We start from the raw sequence: 27,126 nt of genomic DNA on the forward strand, positions 1-27,126 counted from the left end.
ACCCTCCGACAGTGCGGCGCTCCCTCAGTACCGACCCTCCGACAGTGCGGCGCTCCCTCAGTACCGACCCTCCGACAGTGCGGCGCCCCCTCAGTACCGACCCTCCGACAGTGCGGCGCTCCCTCAGTACCGACCCTCCGACAGTGCGGCGCTCCCTCAGTACCGACCCTCCGACAGTGCGGCGCTCCCTCAGTACCGACCCTCCCACAGTGCGGCGCTCCCTCAGTACCGCCCCTCCGACAGTGCGGCGCTCCCTCAGTACCGACCCTCCGACAGTGCGGCGCTCCCTCAGTACCGACCCTCCGACAGTGCGGCGCTCCCTCAGTACCGACCCTCCGACAGTGCGGCGCTCCCTCAGTACCGACCCTCCGACAGTGCGGCGCTCCCTCAGTACCGACCCTCCGACAGTGCGGCGCTCCCTCAGTACCGGCACCGGGGGGAGTGTCGGGGCCTGGATTACGGGGCTCGAGTCTCTGGAGTGGGGGCTCGAACCCTCGACTGTCTGACTCCGAGCAATGGTTTCGACCCTGCCTGTAACCAGCCCGAGTTGTCGGGTTAAGGATCTCCTGTAGTAATGGTTATCAGTACTCCACATGAAATGGGTTTGGTCAGTCTCAGCCTTGCTGGCAGCCGGCTGATCTCTCCAGCACAAACCGGCCCCCGGCTGTGAGACGGAATCAGTAATCTCACTTGGAAAGGATGGACGTGGTCCAGAGAGGAACGATATCTGACCAGTGGTGGAGTGGGGCCTGGTCTCAGGTTCAAGTTGAGGGATGCCATTGAGAAGCTTTACTCTGTATCTAACCCTGTACCTGTCCTGGGAGTGTTTGATGGGACAGTGTAGAGGGAGCTTTACTCTGTATCTAACCCTGTACCTGCCCTGGGAGTGTTTGATGGGACAGTGTAGAGGGAGCTTTACTCTGTATCTAACCCTGTACCTGCCCTGGGAGTGTTTGATGGGACAGTGTAGAGGGAGCTTTACTCTGTATCTAACCCTGTACGTGCCCTGGGAGTGTTTGATGGGACAGTGTAGAGGGAGCTTTACTCTGTATCTAACCCTGTACCTACCCTGGGAGTGTTTGATGGGACAGTGTAGAGGGAGCTTTACTCTGTATCTAACCCTGTACCTGCCCTGGGAGTGTTTGATGGGACAGTGTAGAGGGAGCTTTACTCTGTATCTAACCCTGTACCTGCCCTGGGAGTGTTTGATGCGACAGTGTAGAGGGAGCTTTACTCTGTATCTAACCCTGTACCTGCCCTGGGAGTGTTTGATGGGACGGTGTAGAGGGAGCTTTACTCTGTATCTAACCCTGTACCTGCCCTGGGAGTGTTTGATGGGACAGTGTAGAGGGAGCTTTACTCTGTATCTAACCCTGTACCTGCCCTGGGAGTGTTTGATGGGACGGTGTAGAGGGAGCTTTACTCTGTATCTAACCCTGTACCTGCCCTGGGAGTGTTTGATGGGACAGTGTAGAGGGAACATACCGATGAAGAGTAGCGTGAAGATGGTGGTGAGCTGGTAGACTCCGTGTCCGAGGATGTTCTTCATCATCGTACGGGAGATAAGCGGCTTGTCGCGGCCGTAAGGTTTACGCATGAGCAGGGCGTCCGTTGGAAGCTCAGTTGCCAACGCCAGGGAAGCAAAGGTGTCCATGATCAGATTAACCCAGAGCATCTGCACAGCTTTCAGCGGAGAGTCCTGGGGGATGGGGGAACGGAGAGAGGGAACCAGGTGGAGAATTAGTGCATGGGCTGTCCGTGGGGGAAGGGAGGGATTGCGAGAGAGAATGAAAGACAGAAAGATAGATAGAAGGAAATCATAGAATCATAGAATCATCGAAGTTACAACATGGAAACAGGCCCTTCGGCCCAACATGTCCATGTCGCCCAGTTTATACCACTAAGCTAGTCCCAATTGCCTGCACTTGGCCCATATCCCTCTATAGCCATCTTACCCATGTAACTGTCCAAATGCTTTTTAAAAGACAAAATTGTACCCGCCTCTACTACTGCCTCTGGCAGCTCGTTCCAGACACTCACCACCCTTTGAGTGAAAAAATTGCCCCTCTGGATCCTTTTGTATCTCTCCCCTCTCACCTTAAATCTGTGCCCCCTCGTTATAGACTCCCCCACCTTTGGGAAAAGATTTTGACTATCTACCTTATCTATGCCCCTCATTATTTTATAGACTTCTATAAGATCACCCCTTAACCTCCTACTCTCCAGGGAATAAAGTCCCAGTCTGTCTAACCTCTCCCTGTAAGTCAACCATCAAGTCCCGGTAGCATCCTAGTAAATCTTTTCTGCACTCTTTCTAGTTTAATAATATCCTTTCTATAATAGGGTGACCAGAACTGTACACAGTACTCCAAGTGTGGCCTCACCAATGCCCTGTACAACTTCAACAAGACATCCCAACTCCTGCATTCAATGTTCTGACCAATGAAACCAAGCATGCTGAATGCCTTCTTCACCACCCTATCCACCTGTGACTCCACTTTCAAGGAGCTATGAATCTGTACTCCTAGATCTCTTTGTTCTATAACTCTCCCCAACGCCCTACCATTAACGGAGTAGGTCCTGGCCCGATTCGATCTACCAAAATGCATTACCTCACATTTATCTAAATTAAACTCCATCTGCCATTCATCGGCCCACTGGCCCAATTTATCAAGATCCCGTTGCAATCCTAGATAACCTTCTTCACTGTCCACAATGCCACCAATCTTGGTGTCATCTGCAAACTTACTAACCATGCCTCCTAAATTCTCATCCAAATCATTAATATAAATAACAAATAACAGCGGACCCAGCACCGATCCCTGAGGCACACCGCTGGACACAGGCATCCAGTTTGAAAAACAACCCTCGACAACCACCCTCTGTCTTCTGTCGTCAAGCCAATTTTGTATCCAATTGGCTACCTCACCTTGGATCCCATGAGATTTAACCTTATGTAACAACCTACCATGCGGTACCTTGTCAAATGCTTTGCTGAAGTCCATGTAGACCACGTCTACTGCACAGCCCTCATCTATCTTCTTGGTTACCCCTTCAAAAAACTCAATCAAATTCGTGAGACATGATTTTCCTCTCACAAAACCATGCTGACTGTTCCTAATTAGTCCCTGCCTCTCCAAATGCCTGTAGATCCTGTCCCTCAGAATACCCTCTAACAACTTACCCACTACAGATGTCAGGCTCACTGGTCTGTAGTTCCCAGGCTTTTCCCTGCCGCCCTTCTTAAACAAAGGCACAACATTTGCTACCCTCCAATCTTCAGGCACCTCACCTGTAGCGGTGGATGATTCAAATATCTCTGCTAGGGGACCCGCAATTTCCTCCCTAACCTCCCATAACGTCCTGGGATACATTTCATCAGGTCCCGGAGATTTATCTACCTTGATGCGCGTTAAGACTTCCAGCACCTCCCTCTCTGTAATATGCACACTCCTCAAGACATCACTATTTATTTCCCCAAGTTCCCTAACATCCATGCCTTTCTCAACCGTAAATACCGATGTGAAATATTCATTTAGGATCTCACCCATCTCTTGTGGTTCCGCACATAGATGACCTTGTTGATCCTTAAGAGGCCCTACTCTCTCCCTAGTTACTCTTTTGCCCTTTATGTATTTGTAGAAGCTCTTTGGATTCACCTTTGCCTTATCTGCCAAAGCAATCTCATGTCCCCTTTTTGAAAGAAGGAAAGAAAGATAGAAAGAAGGAAAGAAAGATAAAAAGAAGGAAAGAAAGATAGAAAGATAGAAAGAAAGAAGGAAAGGTAGATCGAAGGAAAGAACGATAGAAAGAAGGAAAGAAAGATAGAAAGGTGGAATGAAGGAAAGAAAGATAGATAGAAAGAAAGATGGAAGGAAAGAAAGAAGGATAGAAAGATAGAATGAAAGATGGAAAGAAGGAAAGAAAGATAGAAAGATGGAAAGAAGGAAAGAAAGATAGAAAGATGGAAAGAAGGAAAGAAAGATAGAAAGATGGAAAGAAAGATAGAAAGATGGAAAGATGGATAGAAAGATAGAATGAAAGATGGAAAGAAGGAAAGAAAGATGGAAAGATGGATAGAAAGATAGAATGAAAGATGGAAAGAAGGAAAGAAAGAAAGATGGAAAGAAAGAAAGAAGGAAAGAAAGATAGAAAGATGGAAAGAAGGAAAGAAAGATAGAAAGATGGAAAGAAAGATAGAAAGATGGAAAGAAGGAAAGAAAGATAGAAAGATGGAAAGAAGGAAAGAAAGATAGAAAGATGGAAAGAAAGATGGAAAGATGGAAAGAAGGAAAGAAAGATGGAAAGATGGATAGAAAGATAGAATGAAAGATGGAAAGAAGGAAAGAAAGAAAGATGGAAAGAAAGAAAGAAGGAAAGAAAGATAGAAAGATGGAAAGAAGGAAAGAAAGATAGAAAGATGGAAAGAAGGAAAGAAAGATAGAAAGATGGAAAGAAAGATAGAAAGATGGAAAGAAGGAAAGAAAGATAGAAAGATGGAAAGAAGGAAAGAAAGATAGAAAGATGGAAAGAAAGATGGAAAGATGGAAAGAAGGAAAGAAAGATAGAAAGATGGAAAGAAGGAAAGAAAGATAGAAAGATGGAAAGAAAGATGGAAAGAAAGAAAGAAGGAAAGAAAGATAGAAAGATGGAAAGAAGGAAAGAAAGATAGAAAGATGGAAAGAAAGATAGAAAGATGGAAAGAAGGAAAGAAAGATAGAAAGATGGAAAGAAGGAAAGAAAGATAGAAAGATGGAAAGAAAGATGGAAAGATGGAAAGAAGGAAAGAAAGATGGAAAGATGGATAGAAAGATAGAATGAAAGATGGAAAGAAGGAAAGAAAGAAAGATGGAAAGAAAGAAAGAAGGAAAGAAAGATAGAAAGATGGAAAGAAGGAAAGAAAGATAGAAAGATGGAAAGAAGGAAAGAAAGATAGAAAGATGGAAAGAAAGATAGAAAGATAGAAAGATGGAAAGAGAGATAGAAAGATGGAAAGAAAGATAGAAAGATAGAAAGATGGAAAGAAAGATAGAAAGATGGAAAGAAGGAAAGAAAGATAGAAAGATGGAAAGAAGGAAAGAAAGATAGAAAGATGGAAAGAAAGATAGAAAGATGGAAAGAAGGAAAGAAAGATAGAAAGATGGAAAGAAGGAAAGAAAGATAGAAAGATGGAAAGAAAGATGGAAAGAAAGAAAGAAGGAAAGAAAGATAGAAAGATGGAAAGAAGGAAAGAAAGATAGAAAGATGGAAAGAAAGATAGAAAGATGGAAAGAAGGAAAGAAAGATAGAAAGATGGAAAGAAGGAAAGAAAGATAGAAAGATGGAAAGAAAGAAAGAAAGATAGAAAGATGGAAAGAAAGATAGAAAGATGGAAAGAAGGAAAGAAAGATAGAAAGATGGAAAGAAGGAAAGAAAGATAGAAAGATGGAAAGAAAGATGGAAAGAAAGAAAGAAGGAAAGAAAGATAGAAAGATGGAAAGAAGGAAAGAAAGATAGAAAGATGGAAAGAAAGATAGAAAGATGGAAAGAAGGAAAGAAAGATAGAAAGATGGAAAGAAGGAAAGAAAGATAGAAAGATGGAAAGAAAGATGGAAAGATGGAAAGAAGGAAAGAAAGATGGAAAGATGGATAGAAAGATAGAATGAAAGATGGAAAGAAGGAAAGAAAGAAAGATGGAAAGAAAGAAAGAAGGAAAGAAAGATAGAAAGATGGAAAGAAGGAAAGAAAGATAGAAAGATGGAAAGAAAGATAGAAAGATGGAAAGATGGATAGAAAGATAGAAAGATGGAAAGAAGGAAAGAAAGATAGAAAGATGGAAAGAAAGATAGAAAGATGGAAAGAAAGATAGAAAGAAGGAAAGAAAGATAGAAAGAAAGATAGAAAGAAGGAAAGAAAGATAGAAAGATGGAAAGAAAGATAGAAAGATGGAAAGAAAGATAGAAAGATGGAAAGAAGGAAAGAAAGATAGAAAGATGGAAAGAAAGATAGAAAGATGGAAAGAAAGATAGAAAGATGGAAAGAAGGAAAGAAAGATAGAAAGATGGAAAGAAAGATAGAAAGATGGAAAGAAAGATAGAAAGAAGGAAAGAAAGATAGAAAGATGGAAAGAAAGATAGAAAGATGGAAAGAAGGAAAGAAAGATAGAAAGATGGAAAGAAAGATAGAAAGATGGAAAGAAAGATGGAAAGAAAGATAGAAAGAAAGAAGGAAAGAAAGAAAGATGGAAAGAAGGAAAGAAAGAAAGATAGAAAGAAGGAAAGAAAGAAAGATGGAAAGAAAATATAAAGAAAGTTGGAAAGAAGGAAAGAAAGAAGGAAAGAAAGATAGAAAGAAAAACAGAAAGATAGAAAGAAAGAAAGAAAGAAAGAAGGAAAGAAAAACAGATAGATAGAAAGAAGGAAAGAAGGGAGGAAAGAAGGAAGGATGAAAGAAAGAAAGATTGGAAGGAAAAAGAAACAAATTATTTGCATTTCTCCGGCCCCTTTCACCCCCTCAGGACGTCCCAAAGTGTTTCACGGCCAATGAAGTACTTTTTTATTTGAAGTGCGGTCACTGTTGTGATGTGGGAAACGCAGCAGCCAATTTGCGCACAGCAAGATCCCACAAACAGCGATGTGATAAATGAACAGATCATCTGTTTTAATGATGTTGGTCGAGGGATAAATATCGGCCCCAGGACCCCCGGGGAGAACTCCCCCTCAACCTCTGCTCTTCTTCCAATAGCGGCCGTGGGATCTTTTATGTCCCACCTGAGAGGGGCAGATGGGGGCCTCGGTTTAACATCTCATCCCGAAAGACGGCCCCTCCGACAGTGCGGCACTCCCTCAGCACTGGCACCGGGGGGGGAGTGTCGGGGCCTGGATTACGGGGCTCGAGTCTCTGGAGTGGGGGCTCGAACCTCCGACCGTCCGACTCCGAGGCGAGAGTGAGACCCACTGAGCCAGGGAGCTGAGCTTGAGGGTAGTTTGAAGGCACTGATAAGAAAGAAATGAGAGAGTGGTTGTTTGTAACCTCGAGGGAATGATTGAGAGACACCAGTCAGTGGACAGATATCTCCCTGAGAGAGAGGGGATTGAGAGACACCAGTCAGTGTACAGATATCTCCCTGAGAGAGAGGGACTGAGAGACACCAGTCAGTGTACAGATATCTCCCTGAGGGAGAGGGACTGAGAGACACCAGTCAGTGTACAGATATCTCCCTGAGAGAGAGGGGACTGAGAGACACCAGTCAGTGTACAGATATCTCCCTGAGAGAGAGGGGACTGAGAGACACCAGTCAGTGTACAGATATCTCCCTGAGAGAGAGGGGACTGAGAGACACCAGTCAGTGTACAGATATCACCCTGAGAGAGAGGGACTGAGAGACACCAGTCAGTGTACAGATATCTCCCTGAGAGAGAGGGGACTGAGAGACACCAGTCAGTGTACAGATATCTCCCTGAGGGAGAGGGGACTGAAAGACACCAGTCAGTGTACAGATATCTCCCTGAGGTAGAGGGACTGGGAGACACCAGTCAGTGTACAGATATCTCCCTGAGAGAGAGGGACTGAGAGACACCAGTCAGTGTACAGATATCTCCCTGAGAGAGAGGGGACTGAGAGACACCAGTCAGTGTACAGATATCTCCCTGAGAGAGAGGGGACTGAGAGACACCAGTCAGTGTACTGATATCTCCCTGAGAGAGAGGGACTGAGAGACACCAGTCAGTGTACAGATATCTCCCTGAGAGAGAGGGACTGAGAGACACCAGTCAGTGTACTGATATCTCCCTGAGAGAGAGGGACTGAGAGACACCAGTCAGTGTACTGATATCTCCCTGAGAGAGAGGGACTGAGAGACACCAGTCAGTGTACAGATATCTCCCTGAGAGAGAGGGACTGAGAGACACCAGTCAGTGTACAGATATCTCCCTGAGAGAGGGGACTGAGAGACACCAGTCAGTGTACAGATATCTCCCTGAGGGAGAGGGACTGAGAGACACCAGTCAGTGTACAGATATCTCCCTGAGGGAGAGGGACTGAGAGACACCAGTCAGTGTACAGATATCTCCCTGAGAGAGGGGACTGAGAGACACCAGTCAGTGTACAGATATCTCCCTGAGAGAGGGGACTGAGAGACACCAGTCAGTGTACAGATATCTCCCTGAGAGAGAGGGACTGGGAGACACCAGTCAGTGTACAGATATCTCCCTGAGAGAGAGGGACTGGGAGACACCAGTCAGTGTACAGATATCTCCCTGAGAGAGAGGGGACTGAAAGACACCAGTCAGTGTACAGATATCTCCCTGAGAGAGAGGGGACTGAGAGACACCAGTCAGTGTACAGATATCTCCCTGAGGGAGAGGGACTGAGAGACACCAGTCAGTGTACAGATATCTCCCTGAGAGAGAGGGGACTGAGAGACACCAGTCAGTGTACAGATATCTCCCTGAGGGAGAGGGACTGAGAGACACCAGTCAGTGTACAGATATCTCCCTGAGAGAGAGGGGACTGAGAGAAACCAGTCAGTGTACAGATATCTCCCTGAGAGAGAGGGGACTGAGAGACACCAGTCAGTGTACAGATATCTCCCCGAGAGAGAGGGACTGAGAGACACCAGTCAGTGTACAGATATCTCCCTGAGAGAGAGGGACTGAGAGACACCAGTCAGTGTACAGATATCTCCCTGAGAGAGAGGGACTGAGAGACACCAGTCAGTGTACAGATATCTCCCTGAGAGAGAGGGACTGAGAGACACCAGTCAGTGTACAGATATCTCCCTGAGGGAGAGGGACTGAGAGACACCAGTCAGTGTACAGATATCTCCCTGAGAGAGAGGGGACTGAGAGAAACCAGTCAGTGTACAGATATCTCCCTGAGAGAGAGGGGACTGAGAGACACCAGTCAGTGTACAGATATCTCCCCGAGAGAGAGGGACTGAGAGACACCAGTCAGTGTACAGATATCTCCCTGAGAGAGAGGGACTGAGAGACACCAGTCAGTGTACAGATATCTCCCTGAGAGAGAGGGACTGAGAGACACCAGTCAGTGTACAGATATCTCCCTGAGAGAGAGGGACTGAGAGACACCAGTCAGTGTACAGATATCTCCCTGAGAGAGAGGGACTGAGAGACACCAGTCAGTGTACAGATATCTCCCTGAGGAAGAGGGAGTGAGAGACACCAGTCAGTGTACAGATATCTCCCTGAGAGAGAGGGACTGAGAGACACCAGTCAGTGTACAGATATCTCCCTGAGAGAGAGGGACTGAGAGACACCAGTCAGTGTACAGATATCTCCCTGAGAGAGGGGACTGAGAGACACCAGTCAGTGCACAGATATCTCCCTGAGAGAGAGGGACTGAGAGACACCAGTCAGTGTACAGATATCTCCCCGAGGAAGAGGGGACTGAGAGACACCAGTCAGTGTACAGATATCTCCCTGAGAGAGAGGGACTGAGAGACACCAGTCAGTGTACAGATATCTCCCTGAGAGAGAGAGACTGAGAGACACCAGTCAGTGTACAGATATCTCCCTGAGAGAGAGGGGACTGAGAGACACCAGTCAGTGTACAGATATCTCCCTGAGAGAGAGGGACTGAGAGGCCCCATTAACCCTGGAGCGCCAGTGACCGTTGGCAGGGGTTACTAACCTGGGTGATGCAGGCTCCAGTGAAGGCCACAATCACTGCCACCACATTAACTGTCAACTGGAACTGCAGGAACTTGGAGATACTGTCGTAGACATTCCTTCCCCACATCACAGCCTTGACAATGCTGGAGAAGTTGTCGTCTGTCAGGATAATGTCCGATGCCTCTTTGGCCACGTCCGTGCCGGCAATCCCCTGTTAAAGACAGTACAGTCACTGCGTACAGAGTAAAGCTCCCTCTACACCGTCCCCATCAAACACTCCCAGGGCAGGTACAGGGTTAGATACAGAGTAAAGCTCCCTCTACACCGTCCCCATCAGACACTCCCAGGGCAGGTACAGGGTGAGATACAGAGTAAAGCTCCCTCTACACTGTCCCATCAAACACTCCCAGGGCAGGTACAGGGTGAGATACAGAGTAAAGCTCCCTCTACACTGTCCCATCAAACACTCCCAGGGCAGGTACAGGGTTAGATACAGAGTAAAGCTCCCTCTACACTGTCCCATCAAACACTCCCAGGGCAGGTACAGGGTTAGATACAGAGTAAAGCTCCCTCTACACTGTCCCATCAAACACTCCCAGGGCAGGTACAGGGTTAGATACAGAGTAAAGCTCCCTCTACACTGTCCCGTCAAACACTCCCAGGGCAGGTACAGGGTTAGATACAGAGTAAAGCTCCCTCTACACTGTCCCCATCAAACACTCCCAGGGCAGGTACAGGGTTAGATACAGAGTAAAGCTCCCTCTACACCGTCCCCATCAAACACTCCCAGGGCAGGTACAGGGTTAGATACAGAGTGAAGCTCCCTCTACACTGTCCCATCAAACACTCCCAGGGCAGGTACAGGGTTAGATACAGAGTAAAGCTCCCTCTACACCGTCCCCATCAAACACTCCCAGGGCAGGTACAGGGTTAGATACAGAGTGAAGCTCCCTCTACACTGTCCCGTCAAACACTCCCAGGGCAGGTACAGGGTTAGATACAGAGTAAAGCTCCCTCTACACTGTCCCATCAAACACTCCCAGGGCAGGTACAGGGTTAGATACAGAGTAAAGCTCCCTCTACACTGTCCCATCAAACACTCCCAGGGCAGGTACAGGGTTAGATACAGAGTAAAGCTCCCTCTACACCGTCCCATCAAACACTCCCAGGGCAGCTACAGGGTTAGATACAGAGTAAAGCTCCCTCTACACTGTCCCATCAAACACTCCCAGGGCAGGTACAGGGTGAGATACAGAGTAAAGCTCCCTCTACACTGTCCCATCAAACACTCCCAGGGCAGGTACAGGGTTAGATACAGAGTAAAGCTCCCTCTACACTGTCCCATCAAACACTCCCAGGGCAGGTACAGGGTTAGATACAGAGTAAAGCTCCCTCTACACTGTCCCATCAAACACTCCCAGGGCAGGTACAGGGTTAGATACAGAGTAAAGCTCCCTCTACACTGTCCCGTCAAACACTCCCAGGGCAGGTACAGGGTTAGATACAGAGTAAAGCTCCCTCTACACTGTCCCCATCAAACACTCCCAGGGCAGGTACAGGGTTAGATACAGAGTAAAGCTCCCTCTACACCGTCCCCATCAAACACTCCCAGGGCAGGTACAGGGTTAGATACAGAGTGAAGCTCCCTCTACACTGTCCCATCAAACACTCCCAGGGCAGGTACAGGGTTAGATACAGAGTAAAGCTCCCTCTACACCGTCCCCATCAAACACTCCCAGGGCAGGTACAGGGTTAGATACAGAGTGAAGCTCCCTCTACACTGTCCCGTCAAACACTCCCAGGGCAGGTACAGGGTTAGATACAGAGTAAAGCTCCCTCTACACTGTCCCATCAAACACTCCCAGGGCAGGTACAGGGTTAGATACAGAGTAAAGCTCCCTCTACACTGTCCCATCAAACACTCCCAGGGCAGGTACAGGGTTAGATACAGAGTAAAGCTCCCTCTACACCGTCCCATCAAACACTCCCAGGGCAGCTACAGGGTTAGATACAGAGTAAAGCTCCCTCTACACTGTCCCATCAAACACTCCCAGGGCAGGTACAGGGTTACATACAGAGTAAAGCTCCCTCTACACTGTCCCATCAAACACCCCCAGGGCAGGTACGGGTTAGATTTGGATTGTGTGAATTGAAGGAGGTGATTCCTCCCAATGTTGAGCTGAAATGCACTCTCCCACACTTCCCAAAAGATATCCCGAAACAACGATCGGGAATGGGATCCCGGATTTCTCTCCTTGCCCTCTCAGATGCTCAGAGTGTCCCACCTCACGGCCAATGAAGTGTTTTTGAAATGTCGTCTCTATTGTATTGTCGGAAAGACAAGTTGTGCACAGCAAGATCCCACAAACAGTAAATGGGTTAGAAAGGCTGGTTAATCTGTTATTTCTGTGATGTTGGTTGAGGGATAAATATCGGCCCCTGGACACCGGGGAGAACTCCCCCCTCCTCTGCTCTTCTTCCAATTGCGGCCGTGCGATCCCACCTGAGAGGGGCAGACGGGGGGCCTGGGTTTAACGTCTCATCCGAGGGACGGCGCCTCCGACAGCGCGGCGCTCCCTCAGTTCCGGTGCCGGAGGCCGGGGGAGTGTCGGGGCCTGGATTACGGGGCTCGGGTCTCTGGAGTGGGGGCTCGAACCCTCGACCGTCCGACTCCGAGGTGGGAGAGCGAGGCCCACGGAGCTGACTATCATTCGGGGCCATTCCCTGGAAGGGAGAGAAACAGCCGTGGGGAGGGAACATCACAGCCTGGAGAAGAGCAGAGGGGGGAGTTGTCCCCGGTGTCCTGGGGCCGATAGTTATCCCTCAACCAACATCATTAAAAATGCAGCATTTATCACATCGCTGTTTGTGGGATCTTGCTGTGCACAAATTGGCTTTCCGACAACACAACAGTGACTTCATCAGCCGTGAAATGGTTCGGGACGTCCTGAGGTGGTGAACACCGGGTGTAGGGATGCAAGCCCTTTATCCAATGGTTGGAGAACGCCAGACTCCGAGGTGAGAAATGACTCAGCTCCACGTCAGACGGGACCCTCACCATCGCAAAGCCGACATCTGCTTTCTTCAACGCTGGCCCGTCATTGGTACCGTCTCCGGTCACCGCCACCACCTGCCGTTGGTCTCCAGCGGTGCTGTCAATGATACCTTGAGAGAGACAACACACCAAAGTCAAGAATCTGACACTGTAGTACACCCACATCGTGTGACAGGTCCTGATATACAACACACCTATATACACTACACCGTAACACTTCCTGATATACAACACACCGACATACACTACATCGTAACACACCCTGATATACAACACACAGACATACACTACACCGTAACACATCCTGATATACAACACACCGACATACACTACATCGTAACACACCCTGATATACAACACACAGACATACACTACACCGTAACACATCCTGATATACAACACACCGACATACACTACACAGTAACACATCCTGATATACAACACACCGACATACACTACACCGTAACACATCCTGATATACAACACACCGACATACACTACACCGTAACACATCCTGATATACAACACACCGACATACACTACATCGTAACACATCCTGATATACAACACACCAACATACACTACACCGTAACACACCCTGATATACAACACACCGACATACACTACACCGTAACACATCCTGATATACAACACACCGACATACACTACATCGTAACACACCCTGATATACAACACACCGACATACACTACATCGTAACACATCCTGATATACAACACACCGACATACACTACATCGTAACACACCCTGATATACAACACACCGACATACACTACATCGTAACACATCCTGATATACAACACACCGACATACACTACATCGTAACACATCCTGATATACAACACACCGACATACACTACACCGTAACACATCCTGATATACAACACACCGACATACACTACACCGTAACACATCCTGATATACAACACACCGACATACACTACATCGTAACACATCCTGATATACAACACACCGACATACACTACACCGTAACACATCCTGATATACAACACACCGATATACACTACACCGTAACACATCCTGATATACAACACACCGACATACACTACACCGTAACACATCCTGATATACAACACACCGACATACACTACACCGTAACACACCCTGATATACAACACACCGACATACACTACACCGTAACACATCCTGATATACAACACACCGACATACACTACACTGTAACACATCCTGATATACAACACACCGACATACAGTACACCGTAACACATCCTGATATACAACACACCGACATACACTACACCGTAACACATCCTGATATACAACACACCGACATACAGTACACCGTAACACATCCTGATATACAACACACCGACATACACTACACCGTAACACATCCTGATATACAACACACCGACATACACTACACCGTAACACATCCTGATATACAACACACCGACACACACTACACCGTAACACATCCTGATATACAAGACACCGACATACACTACACCGTAACACATCCTGATATACAACACACCGACATACACTACACCGTAACACATCCTGATATACAACACACCGACACACACTACACCGTAACACATCCTGATATACAAGACACCGACATACACTACACCGTAACACATCCTGATATACAACACACCGACACACACTACACCGTAACACATCCTGATATACAACACACCGACATACACTACATCGTAACACATCCTGATATACAACACACCGACATACACTACACCGTAACACATCCTGATATACAACACACCGACATACACTACACCGTAACACATCCTGATATACAACACACAGACATACACTACACCATAACACTTCCTGATATACAACACACCGACACACACTACACCGTAACACATCCTGATATACAACACACCGACATACACTACATCGTAACACATCCTGATATACAACACACCGACATACACTACACCGTAACACATCCTGATATACAACACACCGACATACACTACACCGTAACACATCCTGATATACAACACACCGACATACACTACACCGTAACACATCCTGATATACAACACACCGACATACACTACACCGTAACACATCCTGATATACAACACACCGACATACACTACACCGTAACACATCCTGATATACAACACACCGACATACACTACACCGTAACACATCCTGATATACAACACACCGACATACACTACACCGTAACACATCCTGATATACAACACACCGACATACAGTACACCGTAACACATCCTGATATACAACACACCGACATACACTACACCGTAACACATCCTGATATACAACACACCGACATACACTACACCGTAACACACCCTGATATACAACACACCGACATACACTACACCGTAACACATCCTGATATACAACACACCGACATACACTACACCGTAACACATCCTGATATACAACACACCGACATACACTACACCGTAACACATCCTGATATACAACACACCGACATACACTACACCGTAACACATCCTGATATACAACACACCGACGCACACTACACCGTAACACATAGTGATATACAACACACCGACATACACTACACCGTAACACATCCTGATATACAACACACCGACATACACTACACCGTAACACATCCTGATATACAACACACCGACATACACTACACCGTAACACATCCTGATATACAACACACCGACATACACTACACCGTAACACATCCTGATATACAACACACCGACATACACTACACCGTAACACATCCTGATATACAACACACCGACATACACTACATCGTAACACATCCTGATATACAACACACCGACATACACTACACCGTAACACATCCTGATATACAACACACCGACATACACTACACTGTAACACATCCTGATATAAAACACACCGACATACACTACACCGTAACACTTCCTGATATACAACACACCGACATACACTACACCGTAACACATCCTGATATACAACACACCGACATACAGTACACCGTAACACATCCTGATATACAACACACCGACATACACTACACCGTAACACATCCTGATATACAACACACCGACATACACTACACCGTAACACATCCTGATATACAACACACCGACATACACTACACCGTAACACATCCTGATATACAACACACCGACATACACTACACCGTAACACATCCTGATATACAACACACCGACATACACTACACCGTAACACATCCTGATATACAACACACCGACATACACTACACCGTAACACATCCTGATATACAACACACCGACATACACTACACCGTAACACATCCTGATATACAACACAGCGACATACACTACACCGTAACACATCCTGATATACAACACACCGACATACACTACACCGTAACACATCCTGATATACAACACACCGACATACACTACACCGTAACACATCCTGATATACAACACACTGGATTACACTACACCGTAACACATCCTGATATACAACACACCGACATACACTACACCGTAACACATCCTGATATACAACACACCGACATACACTACACCGTAACACATCCTGATATACAACACACCGACATACACTACACCGTAACACATCCTGATATACAACACACCGACATACACTACACCGTAACACATCCTGATATACAACACACCGACATACACTACACCGTAACACATCCTGATATACAACACACCGACATACACTACACCGTAACACATCCTGATATACAACACACCGACACACACTACACCGTAACACATCCTGACTGTCCCACACTCTTTACCGTAATATCTGATATACCCCACTCTATATCGTAATCTCTGATATACCCCACTCTGTACCCTAATCTCTGATATACCCGACTCTGTACCCTAATCTCTGATATACCCCACTCTATACCGTAATCTCTGATATACCCCACTCTATACCGTAATCTCTGATATACCCCACTCTGTACCCTAATCTCTGATATACCCCACTCTGTACCGTAATCTCTGATATACCCCTCTCTATACCGTAATCTCTGATATACCCCACTCTGTACCCTAATCTCTGATATACCCCACTCTATACCGTAATCTCTGATATACCCCACTCTATACCGTAATCTCTGATATACCCCTCTCTGTACCGTAATCTCTGATATACCCCACTCTATACCGTAATATCTGATATACCCCACTCTGTACCGTAATCTCTGATATACCCCTCTCTATACCGTAATCTCTGATATACCCCACTCTGTACCCTAATCTCTGATATACCCCACTCTATACCATAATCTCTGATATACCCCACTCTATACCGTAATCTCTGATATACCCCATTCTATACCGTAATCTCTGATATACCCCACTCTATACCGTAATCTCTGATATACCCCACTCTATACCATAATCTCTGATATACCCCACTCTATACCGTAATCTCTGATATACCCCATTCTATACCGTAATCTCTGATATACCCCATTCTATACCGTAATCTCTGATATACCCCACTCTATACCGTAATCTCTGATATACCCCACTCTGTACCCTAATCTCTGATATACCCCACTCTATACCGTAATCTCTGATATACCCCACTCTATACCGTAATCTCTGATATACCCCACTCCATACCGTAATCTCTGATATACCCCACTCTATACCCTAATCTCTGATATACCCCACTCTATACCGTAATATCTGATATACCCCATTCTATACCGTAATCTCTGATATACCCCACTCTATACCGTAATCTCTGATATACCCCACTCCATACCGTAATCTCTGATATACCCCATTCTATACCGTAATCTCTGATATACCCCACTCTATACCGTAATCTCTGATATACCCCACTCTATACTGTAATCTCTGATATACCCCACTCTATACCGTAATATCTGATATACCCCACTCTGTACCGTAATCTCTGATATACCCCTCTCTATACCGTAATCTCTGATATACCCCACTCTATACCGTAATCTCTGATATACCCCACTCTATACCGTAATCTCTGATATACCCCACTCTATACCGTAATCTCTGATATACCCCTCTCTATACCGTAATCTCTGATATACCCCACTCTATACTGTAATCTCTGATATACCCCACTCTATACCGTAATCTCTGATATACCCCTCTCTATACCGTAATCTCTGATATACCCCACTCTATACTGTAATCTCTGATATACCCCACTCTATACCGTAATCTCTGATATACCCCACTCTGTACCCTAATCTCTGATATACCCCACTCTATACCGTAATCTCTGATATACCCCACTCTATACCGTAATCTCTGATATACCCCATTCTATACCGTAATCTCTGATATACCCCATTCTATACCGTAATCTCTGATATACCCCATTCTATACCGTAATCTCTGATATACCCCACTCTATACCGTAATCTCTGATATACCCCACTCTATACCGTAATATCTGATATACCCCACTCTATACCGTAATCTCTGATATACCCCACTCTGTACCCTAATCTCTGATATACCCCACTCCATACCGTAATCTCTGATATACCCCACTCTATACCCTAATCTCTGATATACCCCACTCTATACCGTAATATCTGATATACCCCACTCTATACCGTAATCTCTGATATACCCCACTCTATACCCTAATCTCTGATATACCCCACTCTATACCCTAATCTCTGATATACCCCACTCTATACCCTAATCTCTGATATACCCCACTCTATACCGTAATCTCTGATATACGCCACTCCATACCGTAATCTCTGATATACCCCACTCTATACCGTAATCTCTGATATACCCCTCTCTATACCGTAATCTCTGATATACCCCACTCTATACTGTAATCTCTGATATACCCCACTCTATACCGTAATCTCTGATATACCCCACTCTGTACCCTAATCTCTGATATACCCCACTCTATACCGTAATCTCTGATATACCCCACTCTATACCGTAATCTCTGATATACCCCACTCTATACCGTAATCTCTGATATACCCCACTCTGTACCCTAATCTCTGATATACCCCACTCCATACCGTAATCTCTGATATACCCCACTCTATACCCTAATCTCTGATATACCCCACTCTATACCGTAATATCTGATATACCCCACTCTATACCGTAATCTCTGATATACCCCACTCTATACCCTAATCTCTGATATACCCCACTCTATACCCTAATCTCTGATATACCCCACTCTATACCCTAATCTCTGATATACCCCACTCCATACCGTAATCTCTGATATACCCCATTCTATACCGTAATCTCTGATATACCCCACTCTATACCGTAATCTCTGATATACCCCATTCTATACCCTAATCTCTGATATACCCCACTCTATACTGTAATCTCTGATATACCCCACTCTATACCGTAATATCTGATATACCCCACTCTATACCGTAATCTCTGATATACCCCACTCTATACCGTAATATCTGATATACCCCACTCTGTACCCTAATCTCTGATATACCCCACTCTGTACCCTAATCTCTGATATACCCCACTCTATACCGTAATCTCTGATATACCCCACTCTATACCGTAATCTCTGATATACCCCATTCTATACCGTAATCTCTGATATACCCCATTCTATACCCTAATCTCTGATATACCCCACTCTATACCGTAATCTCTGATATACCCCACTCTGTACCCTAATCTCTGATATACCCCACTCTATACCGTAATATCTGATATATCAACGACCCTTTACCGTAATATCTGATATATCAACGACCCTTTACCGTAATCTCCGATATATCAGACCCTTTACCGTAATCTGTGATATATCCTACCCTTTACCGTAAACACTGATATATCACCGACCCTTTACCGTAAACACTGATATATCACCCACCCTTTACCGTAATCTCTGATATATCACCGACCCTTTACCGTAAACACTGATATATCACTGACCCTTCACCGTAATCTCTGACCTATACCACACAATGTGAAATATGTCCTCGAATCTCTTTATGTGCTCGTCCCGGCGACAGGCAAAGGGGTAGGTCAGGCCTGGTCACCCCACCTGTACGTATCAGAGGCGGGCAGTCCCATTAACACACAAGCGGATGAGAAAATTGGCCAGGAAACGGCCAACTGGTCCATCAAGCTTGCCCCACACACCATGACGGCCGCAGTATCACGACTGGACACTTCCACCCTCCCTCCATCCCTCAGCGCTCTCCCCTCGCCTCCGCCGCTGCCATTGAATCTCCCGGGCAAGAGAGAAAACCCCAGGGGCCAACACGGGTAAGAAAATAGACGGGCCTACCTTTCACTAGAGTGTGTTTGTCAGTCGGAGAGGAACGGGCCAACACTCGGAGCTTAGGCCAAATTTTGTCGAGGCGCGCCTGCTCTATCTGCAAGGACAGGAAGAGACGCTTTTAGAGGGGAAGGCGGGGACGACATGTTAAGAGGGAGCGAGGCCGCACAGGTCCTCCAGTTGCGGGCACCGCACTTTGGGAAGGATATCGAGGCCTCGGAGAGGGTGCGGAGGAGATTTACCAGAATGGGACCAGGGACGAGGGGACTCCAGTTACGTGGAGAGACTGGGATTGTTCTCCTCAGAGCTGAGAAGGTTGAGGGGAGATTTGATCGAGGGGTTCAAAATCATGAGGGGTTTTGATCGAGTGAATCAGGAGAAACTGTTCCCAAGAGGGCGGGAGGGTCGGTGACCAGAGGACACGGATTTAAGATAATCGGGAAAAGAACCAGAGGGGGAGATGAGGAATTTTTTTTACGCGGCGAGTTGTTCTGATCTGGAATTCACTGCCTGAAAGGGCGGTGGAAGCAGATTCAATAATAACTTTCAAAAGGGGAATTGGAGAAATACTTGAAGGGGGAAAATGAGCAGGGAAAGTGTGTGGGACTAATTGGATAGGCCTTTCAAAGAGCTGTCACGGGCAGGATGGGACGAATGGCCTCCTTCTGTGCTGTGCCATTCTATGGTACGATGGGTAAGTGTCTGCTCGTGAGCCTGACCGCTCGAACTCTATATCCCACCTTCGCTCTCCGAAATGTGTCCCCCTCTCCTTCAACACCATCCTGCATTTATATAGCACCTTTAACGCAGTAAAACGTCCCCAAGGCCCTTCCCAGGAGCGTAAATCAGGCCAGAATTTAACACCGAGCCCCATAAGGAGATATTAGGACAGGCGACCAAAAGCTTGGGCAACGAGGGAGGTTTTAAGGAGCGTCTTAAAGGAGGAGAGAGAGAGGCGGAGAGGTTTAGGGAGGGAATTCCAGAGCTTGGGGCCGAGGCGGCTGAAGGCACGGCCGCCAATGGCGGAGCGATGGGAATCGGGGGGATGGACAAGAGGCCGGAATTGGAGGGACGCAGAGATCCGGGAGGGTCGTAGGGGCTGGAGGAGGTCACAGAGATAGGGAGGGGGGGCGAGGTCCACGGAGGGATTTGAACACAAGGATGAGAACTTTAATATCGAGGCATTGTCGGACCGGGAGCCGATGTCGGTCAGCGAGCACAGGATGGGAGAACGGGACTTGGTGCGAGTCAGGGTACGGGGGGGGGGGGGCAGGAGAGTTTTTGGATGAGCTGGAGTTTACGCAGGGTGGGCGAGCGTTGGAGAGCCTGAGATACTTGGGCCAAGGCGGTTGGCGGGGGGGAAGGAGAAGAATGTGAGTCCAGGAGAGAGAGACATTGCTAGTTCTCTGTGCGTGTGCGGGTGGGGGTGAGAGCAAGCCGATGCGTTCCTCACCTCTCCCTTTTCGTTCCGAATCCGGGCGTTGAACTCCTTCCCCTCCAGGCACAGGAAGTCCTCTCCAGGTAGGAGAATGCCACACTTGGCTGCTATGGCACGGGCGGTGTCAATATTGTCGCCGGTAACCATACGCACCGTGATGCCCGCTCGTTGGCACATTCTGATGGCGTTCGGCACCTACGGGTACAGAGAGCCGCCCAGAATTTTAATCACCGCAGGGTTTCCGGCAAGACGAAATCGCCACGGATCGACACAGCACAGAAGGAGGCCGCTCGGCCCATTGTGGCTGCGCCAGCTCTTTGGGAGAGCTGTCCAACTAGTCCCACACTCCCTCGTAGTCCTGCACATTTTTGTCCCTTCAAGTGTTTATCCAATTCCCTTTCGAGCGTTACTGTTGAATCTGCTTCATTCAGATCGGAGCAACTCGCTGCGTAATTAAAAAGATGGCCTCCTCATCTCCCCCTCTGGTTCTTTTCCCGATTGTCTTAAATCCGTGTCCTCTGGTGACCAACCCTCCTGCCCACTGGAAAGAGTTCTTCCTTACTTCCTCCATCAAAAACCCTTCCTGATTTTGAACGCCTCGATCAAATCTCCCCTTAACCTTCTCTACTCCGAGGAGAACAATCCCAGATTCTCTAGTCTCTCCGGATAACTGAAGTCCCCTCATCCCTGGTTGAGGGAGACCTCTTCCTTTGGCAGGTGAGTCAGCTATGTGGAGAGACGTGGGTTTCTTGAGCAGAGAAGGGGAGATTTGATAGAGGTGTTCAAAGTTGGGGAAAGAGCAGGGGAATGGGAAGGCCCTTCCAAAAATGGCCTCCTTCTGTGCTGTACAGTTCTGTGATTACAACAGCGACTAAACTTCAAAAGTACTTAATCGGCTGTGAGATACTTTGGGACGTCCTGAGGTGGTGAAAGGGGCCGGAGAAATGGGACTTCTTTCCTTTGTACCTGCCGATAACAACAACTTGCATTTATATAGCGCCTTTAATGTAGTAAAACGTCCCCCTGGGCCCTTCCCAGGAGCGTAAATCAGACAAAATTTGACACCGAGACACATAAGGAGATATTAGGACAGGTGACCAAAAGCTCGGTCAAAGAGGTGGGTTTTAAGGAGCGTCTGAAAGGAGGAGAGAGAGAGGCGGAGAGGTTTCGGGAGGGAATTCCAGATGGAAATGGGGGGATGGACAAGAGGCCAGAATTGGAGGAGCGCAGAGATCTCGGGAGGGTTGTAGTGGCTGGAGGAGGTCACAGAGATTGGGAGGGGGGGCGAGGAGACCATGGAGGGATTTGAACAGGAGGATAAGAATTTTAAAATGGCGGACCGGGAGCCGATGTATGTCAGCGAGCACAGCGGGGTGATGGGTGAACGGGACTCGGTGCGAGTTAGGATACGGGGGGGCAGCAGAGTTGAGGTTTACGGAGGGTGGAAGGCGGGAGGCTGGACAGGAGAGCATTGGAATGGTCAAGTCTGGAGGCCACTCTCAGGGGCCTGTTACCTCAGGCCGCACAGGATCCTCAATTCCAACCACACACAGGCAGGTGAGGTCTCTGACGATCTCGTGCTCGTCCTCCCAGTCCGGCTCTGGCTGGGCGTCTAAGTCTCGGTACGACATGCAGATGGTCCGCAGCCCGTCACAGGCCATGGGCTCGACCGCCTTCTTCAACAGCTCCTCACGGTCCTGCAGGCTGAAGGTTCTGGAATTGCCCTGGGCATCCAGGATGGCGGTGCACCTGGAACAGGGCAACAGACAGGGTGAATGGACAACAGGTCAATCGGGATCGAGCAACATTCGGATCCACGATCGCCGTAGCGACGGTCCAGAATGAACATTTTCAGTGAGGGGGAGTGATGTCCCATCAAACACTCCCAGGGCAGGTACAGGGTTAGATACAGAGTAAAGCTCCCTCTACACTGTCCCATCAAACACTCCCAGGGCAGGTACAGGGTTAGATACAGAGTAAAGCTCCCTCTACACTGTCCCATCAAACACTCCCAGGGCAGGTACAGGGTTAGATACAGAGTAAAGCTCCCTCTACACCGTCCCATCAAACACTCCCAGGGCAGGTACAGGGTTAGATACAGAGTAAAGCTCCCTCTACACTGTCCCATCAAACACTCCCAGGGCAGGTACAGGGTTAGATACAGAGTAAAGCTCCCTCTACACTGTCCCGTCAAACACTCCCAGGGCAGGTACAGGGTTAGATACAGAGTAAAGCTCCCTCTACACTGTCCCGTCAAACACTCCCAGGGCAGGTACAGGGTTAGATACAGAGTAAAGCTCCCTCTACACTGTCCCGTCAAACACTCCCAGGGCAGGTACAGGGTTAGATACAGAGTAAAGCTCCCTCTACACTGTCCCGTCAAACACTCCCAGGGCAGGTACAGGGTTAGATACAGAGTAAAGCTCCCTCTACACTGTCCCGTCAAACACTCCCAGGGCAGGTACAGGGTTAGATACAGAGTAAAGCTCCCTCTACACTGTCCCGTCAAACACTCCCAGGGCAGGTACAGGGTTAGATACAGAGTAAAGCTCCCTCTACACTGTCCCATCAAACACTCCCAGGGCAGGTACAGGGTTAGATACAGAGTAAAGCTCCCTCTACACTGTCCCATCAAATACTCCCAGGGCAGGTACAGGGTTAGATACAGAGTAAAGCTCCCTCGACACTGTCCCATCAAACACTCCCAGGGCAGGTACAGGGTTAGATACAGAGTAAATCTCCCTGTACACTGTCCCATCAAATACTCTCAGGGCAGGTACAGGGTTAGATACAGAGTAAAGCTCCCTCTACACCGTCCCATCAAACACTCCCAGGGCAGGTACAGGGTTAGATACAGAGTAAAGCTCCCTCTACACTGTCCCATCAAACACTCCCAGGGGCAGGTACAGGGTTAGATACAGAGTAAAGCTCCCTCTACACTGTCCCATCAAACACTCCTGGGGCAGGTACAGGGTTAGATACAGAGTAAAGCTCCCTCTACACTGTCCCATCAAATACTCTCAGGGCAGGTACAGGGTTAGATCCAGAGTAAAGCTCCCTCTACACTGTCCCATCAAACACTCCCAGGGCAGGTACAGGGTTAGATACAGAGTAAAGCTCCCTCTACACTGTCCCCATCAAACACTCCCAGGGCAGGTACAGGGTTAGATACAGAGTAAAGCTCCCTCTACACTGACCCATCAAACACTCCCAGGGCAGGTACAGGGTTAGATACAGAGTAAAGCTCCCTCTACACTGTCCCCATCAAACACTCCCAGGGCAGGTACAGGGTTAGATACAGAGTAAAGCTCCCTCTACACTGACCCATCAAACACTCCCAGGGCAGGTACAGGGTTAGATACAGAGTAAAGCTCCCTCTACACTGACCCATCAAACACTCCCAGGGCAGGTACAGGGTTAGATACAGAGTAAAGCTCCCTGTACACTGTCCCATCAAATACTCCCAGGGCAGGTACAGGGTTAGATACAGAGTAAAGCTCCCTCTACACTGTCCCATCAAACACTCTCAGGGCAGGTACAGGGTTAGATACGGAGTAAAGCTCCCTCTACACTGTCCCATCAAACACTCCCAGGACAGGTACAGGGTTAGATACAGAGTAAAGCTCCCTCTACACTGTCCCATCAAATACTCCCCGGGCAGGTACAGGGTTAGATACAGAGTAAAGCTCCCTCTACACTGTCCCATCAAACACTCCCAGGGCAGGTACAGGGTTAGATACAGAGTAAAGCTCCCTCTACACTGTCCCATCAAACACTCCCAGGGCAGGTACAGGGTTAGATACAGAGTAAAGCTCCCTGTACACTGTCCCATCAAATACTCCCAGGGCAGGTACAGGGTTAGATACAGAGTAAAGCTCCCTCTACACTGTCCCATCAAACACTCCCAGGGCAGGTACAGGGTTAGATACAGAGTAAAGCTCCCTCTACACTGTCCCATCAAACACTCCCAGGGCAGGTACAGGGTTAGATACAGAGTAAAGCTCCCTCTACACTGTCTCATCAAACACTCCCAGGGCAGGTACAGGGTTAGATACAGAGTAAAGCTCCCTCCACACTGTCCCATCAAACACTCCCAGGGCAGGGAGAGGGTTAGATACAGAGTAAAGCTCCCTCTACACTGTCCCAAACACTCCCAGGACAGGTACAGGGTTAGATACAGAGTAAAGCTCCCTCTACACTGTCCCAAACACTCCCAGGACAGGTACAGGGTTAGATACATCACTGGCATTTCCACATCATTTAAGAAGCTCCTTAAAGACGACCTCTTTGCGGTCACCTGCCCCTGAAATCTCCTTGAGCCTCTCGGAGTCAAACCTTGCCTGATATGGGCTAACTTCTACCCCCCTTTTTTTTCCATAGCACGCACCAGGAAGTGGGTGGGACGGGAGAACAATTGGAAGCTGCAGAGCAATAAGAGGTGGGAGGCAAGAATAGAATGGAGGGCACTTACATGTTGAGGACAATCTCAGCAGCTCCCTTGCAGAATAACCGGTACCGACCATCGGGGAGCTTGATAACCGTGCTCATGGACCTGCGTGCCGAGTTAAAGGTGTAGACCTTGAATAGGCCTTCCTCGGGAATCTGCTTACGCACAGCCTGATAGTCCTTCTTCAGGTCCCTGGCGAGTCCCAGCAGGGCGCACTCGGTCTTGTTCCCGATTTGTCGAGGAAGTCCACCTGCTACTTCCGGAGGCTGAGGTTGGGTGGGTCGATGGGATAACAGAGAGAGAGAGAGAGAGAGAGAGAGGTCAGGATCATCTCACTTGCCCTCTTGCTCGTTAGACAACCATTCCCAAATCCGTGCCCTCCGGTTACCGAGACCTACGCCCAGCCCAGACAACTCCAGCCCCTTTAACGGAGTAAAACGGCCCCCGAGGTGCTTTGCAGGAGCGGATCTCGAACTCAAATCTGACGCCGAACCTCGTAAGGAGATATTGGAAGAGTTGACCGAAAGCTCGGTCAAAGAGGTAGGTTTTAAGGAGAGAGAGAGAGAGGGGCGGAGAGGTTTAGGGAGGGAATTCCAGAGCTCAGGGCCGAGGCAGCTGAAGGCACGGCCGCCAATGGCGGAGCGATGGGAATGGGGGATGTGCCAAGCTCTGGAATTCCCTCCCTAAACCTCTCGGGCAGGACCGTCGTATGAGGAGAGATTGGGTCGACTCGGCCTGTATTCACTCGAGTTTAGAAGAATGAGAGGGGATCTCATTGAAACGTATAAAATTCTGACAGGGCTGGAGAGACTGGATGCAGGGAGGATGTTCCCGATGGCTGGGGAGTCCAGAACGAGGGGTCACAGTCTCAGGATACGGGGTAGGACATTTAGAACCGAGATGAGGAGAAATTTCTTCACTCAGAGGGTGGTGAACCTGTGGAATTCTCTACCACAGAAGGCAATGGAGGCCGAGACACTGAATATATTTAAGGAGGAGCTGGATAGATTTCTAGACACAAAAGGCCATCAAGGGGTATGGGGAGAGAGCGGGAATATGGTATTGAGATAGAGGATCAGCCATGATCATATTGAATGGCGGAGCAGGCTCGAAGGGCCGAATGGCCTACTCCTGCTCCTATTTTCTGTGTTTCGATGCCTCGCTCTCCTCCTTTCAGATGCTCCATAAAGCCGACCTCTTTGACCAAGCTTTCGGGTCACCTGTCCCGAATATCTCCTTGTGCCTCTC

At 47.7% G+C, this 27,126-nt stretch overlaps 1 protein-coding gene across 1 annotated transcript in view; it reads right to left on the reverse strand.

The window, feature by feature from the left end:
• LOC137319587 (plasma membrane calcium-transporting ATPase 3-like) overlaps positions 1–27,126 on the reverse strand; it is a gene marked incomplete at both ends in the record, with an annotated part of 44,652 nt that overhangs the window by 3,171 nt on the left and 14,355 nt on the right. The window contains 7 exons of the mRNA XM_067981685.1: positions 1,486–1,699; positions 9,631–9,822; positions 12,670–12,776; positions 20,003–20,090; positions 21,447–21,626; positions 22,946–23,180; positions 25,903–26,144. Of these exons, the coding sequence (XP_067837786.1) occupies positions 1,486–1,699; positions 9,631–9,822; positions 12,670–12,776; positions 20,003–20,090; positions 21,447–21,626; positions 22,946–23,180; positions 25,903–26,144 (1,258 nt within the window). The remainder of the gene's footprint in view (positions 1–1,485; positions 1,700–9,630; positions 9,823–12,669; positions 12,777–20,002; positions 20,091–21,446; positions 21,627–22,945; positions 23,181–25,902; positions 26,145–27,126) is intronic.

Source organism: Heptranchias perlo, unplaced genomic scaffold, assembly GCF_035084215.1.
Source record: "Heptranchias perlo isolate sHepPer1 unplaced genomic scaffold, sHepPer1.hap1 HAP1_SCAFFOLD_872, whole genome shotgun sequence".
Classification (NCBI taxonomy): Eukaryota; Metazoa; Chordata; class Chondrichthyes; order Hexanchiformes; family Hexanchidae; genus Heptranchias; species Heptranchias perlo.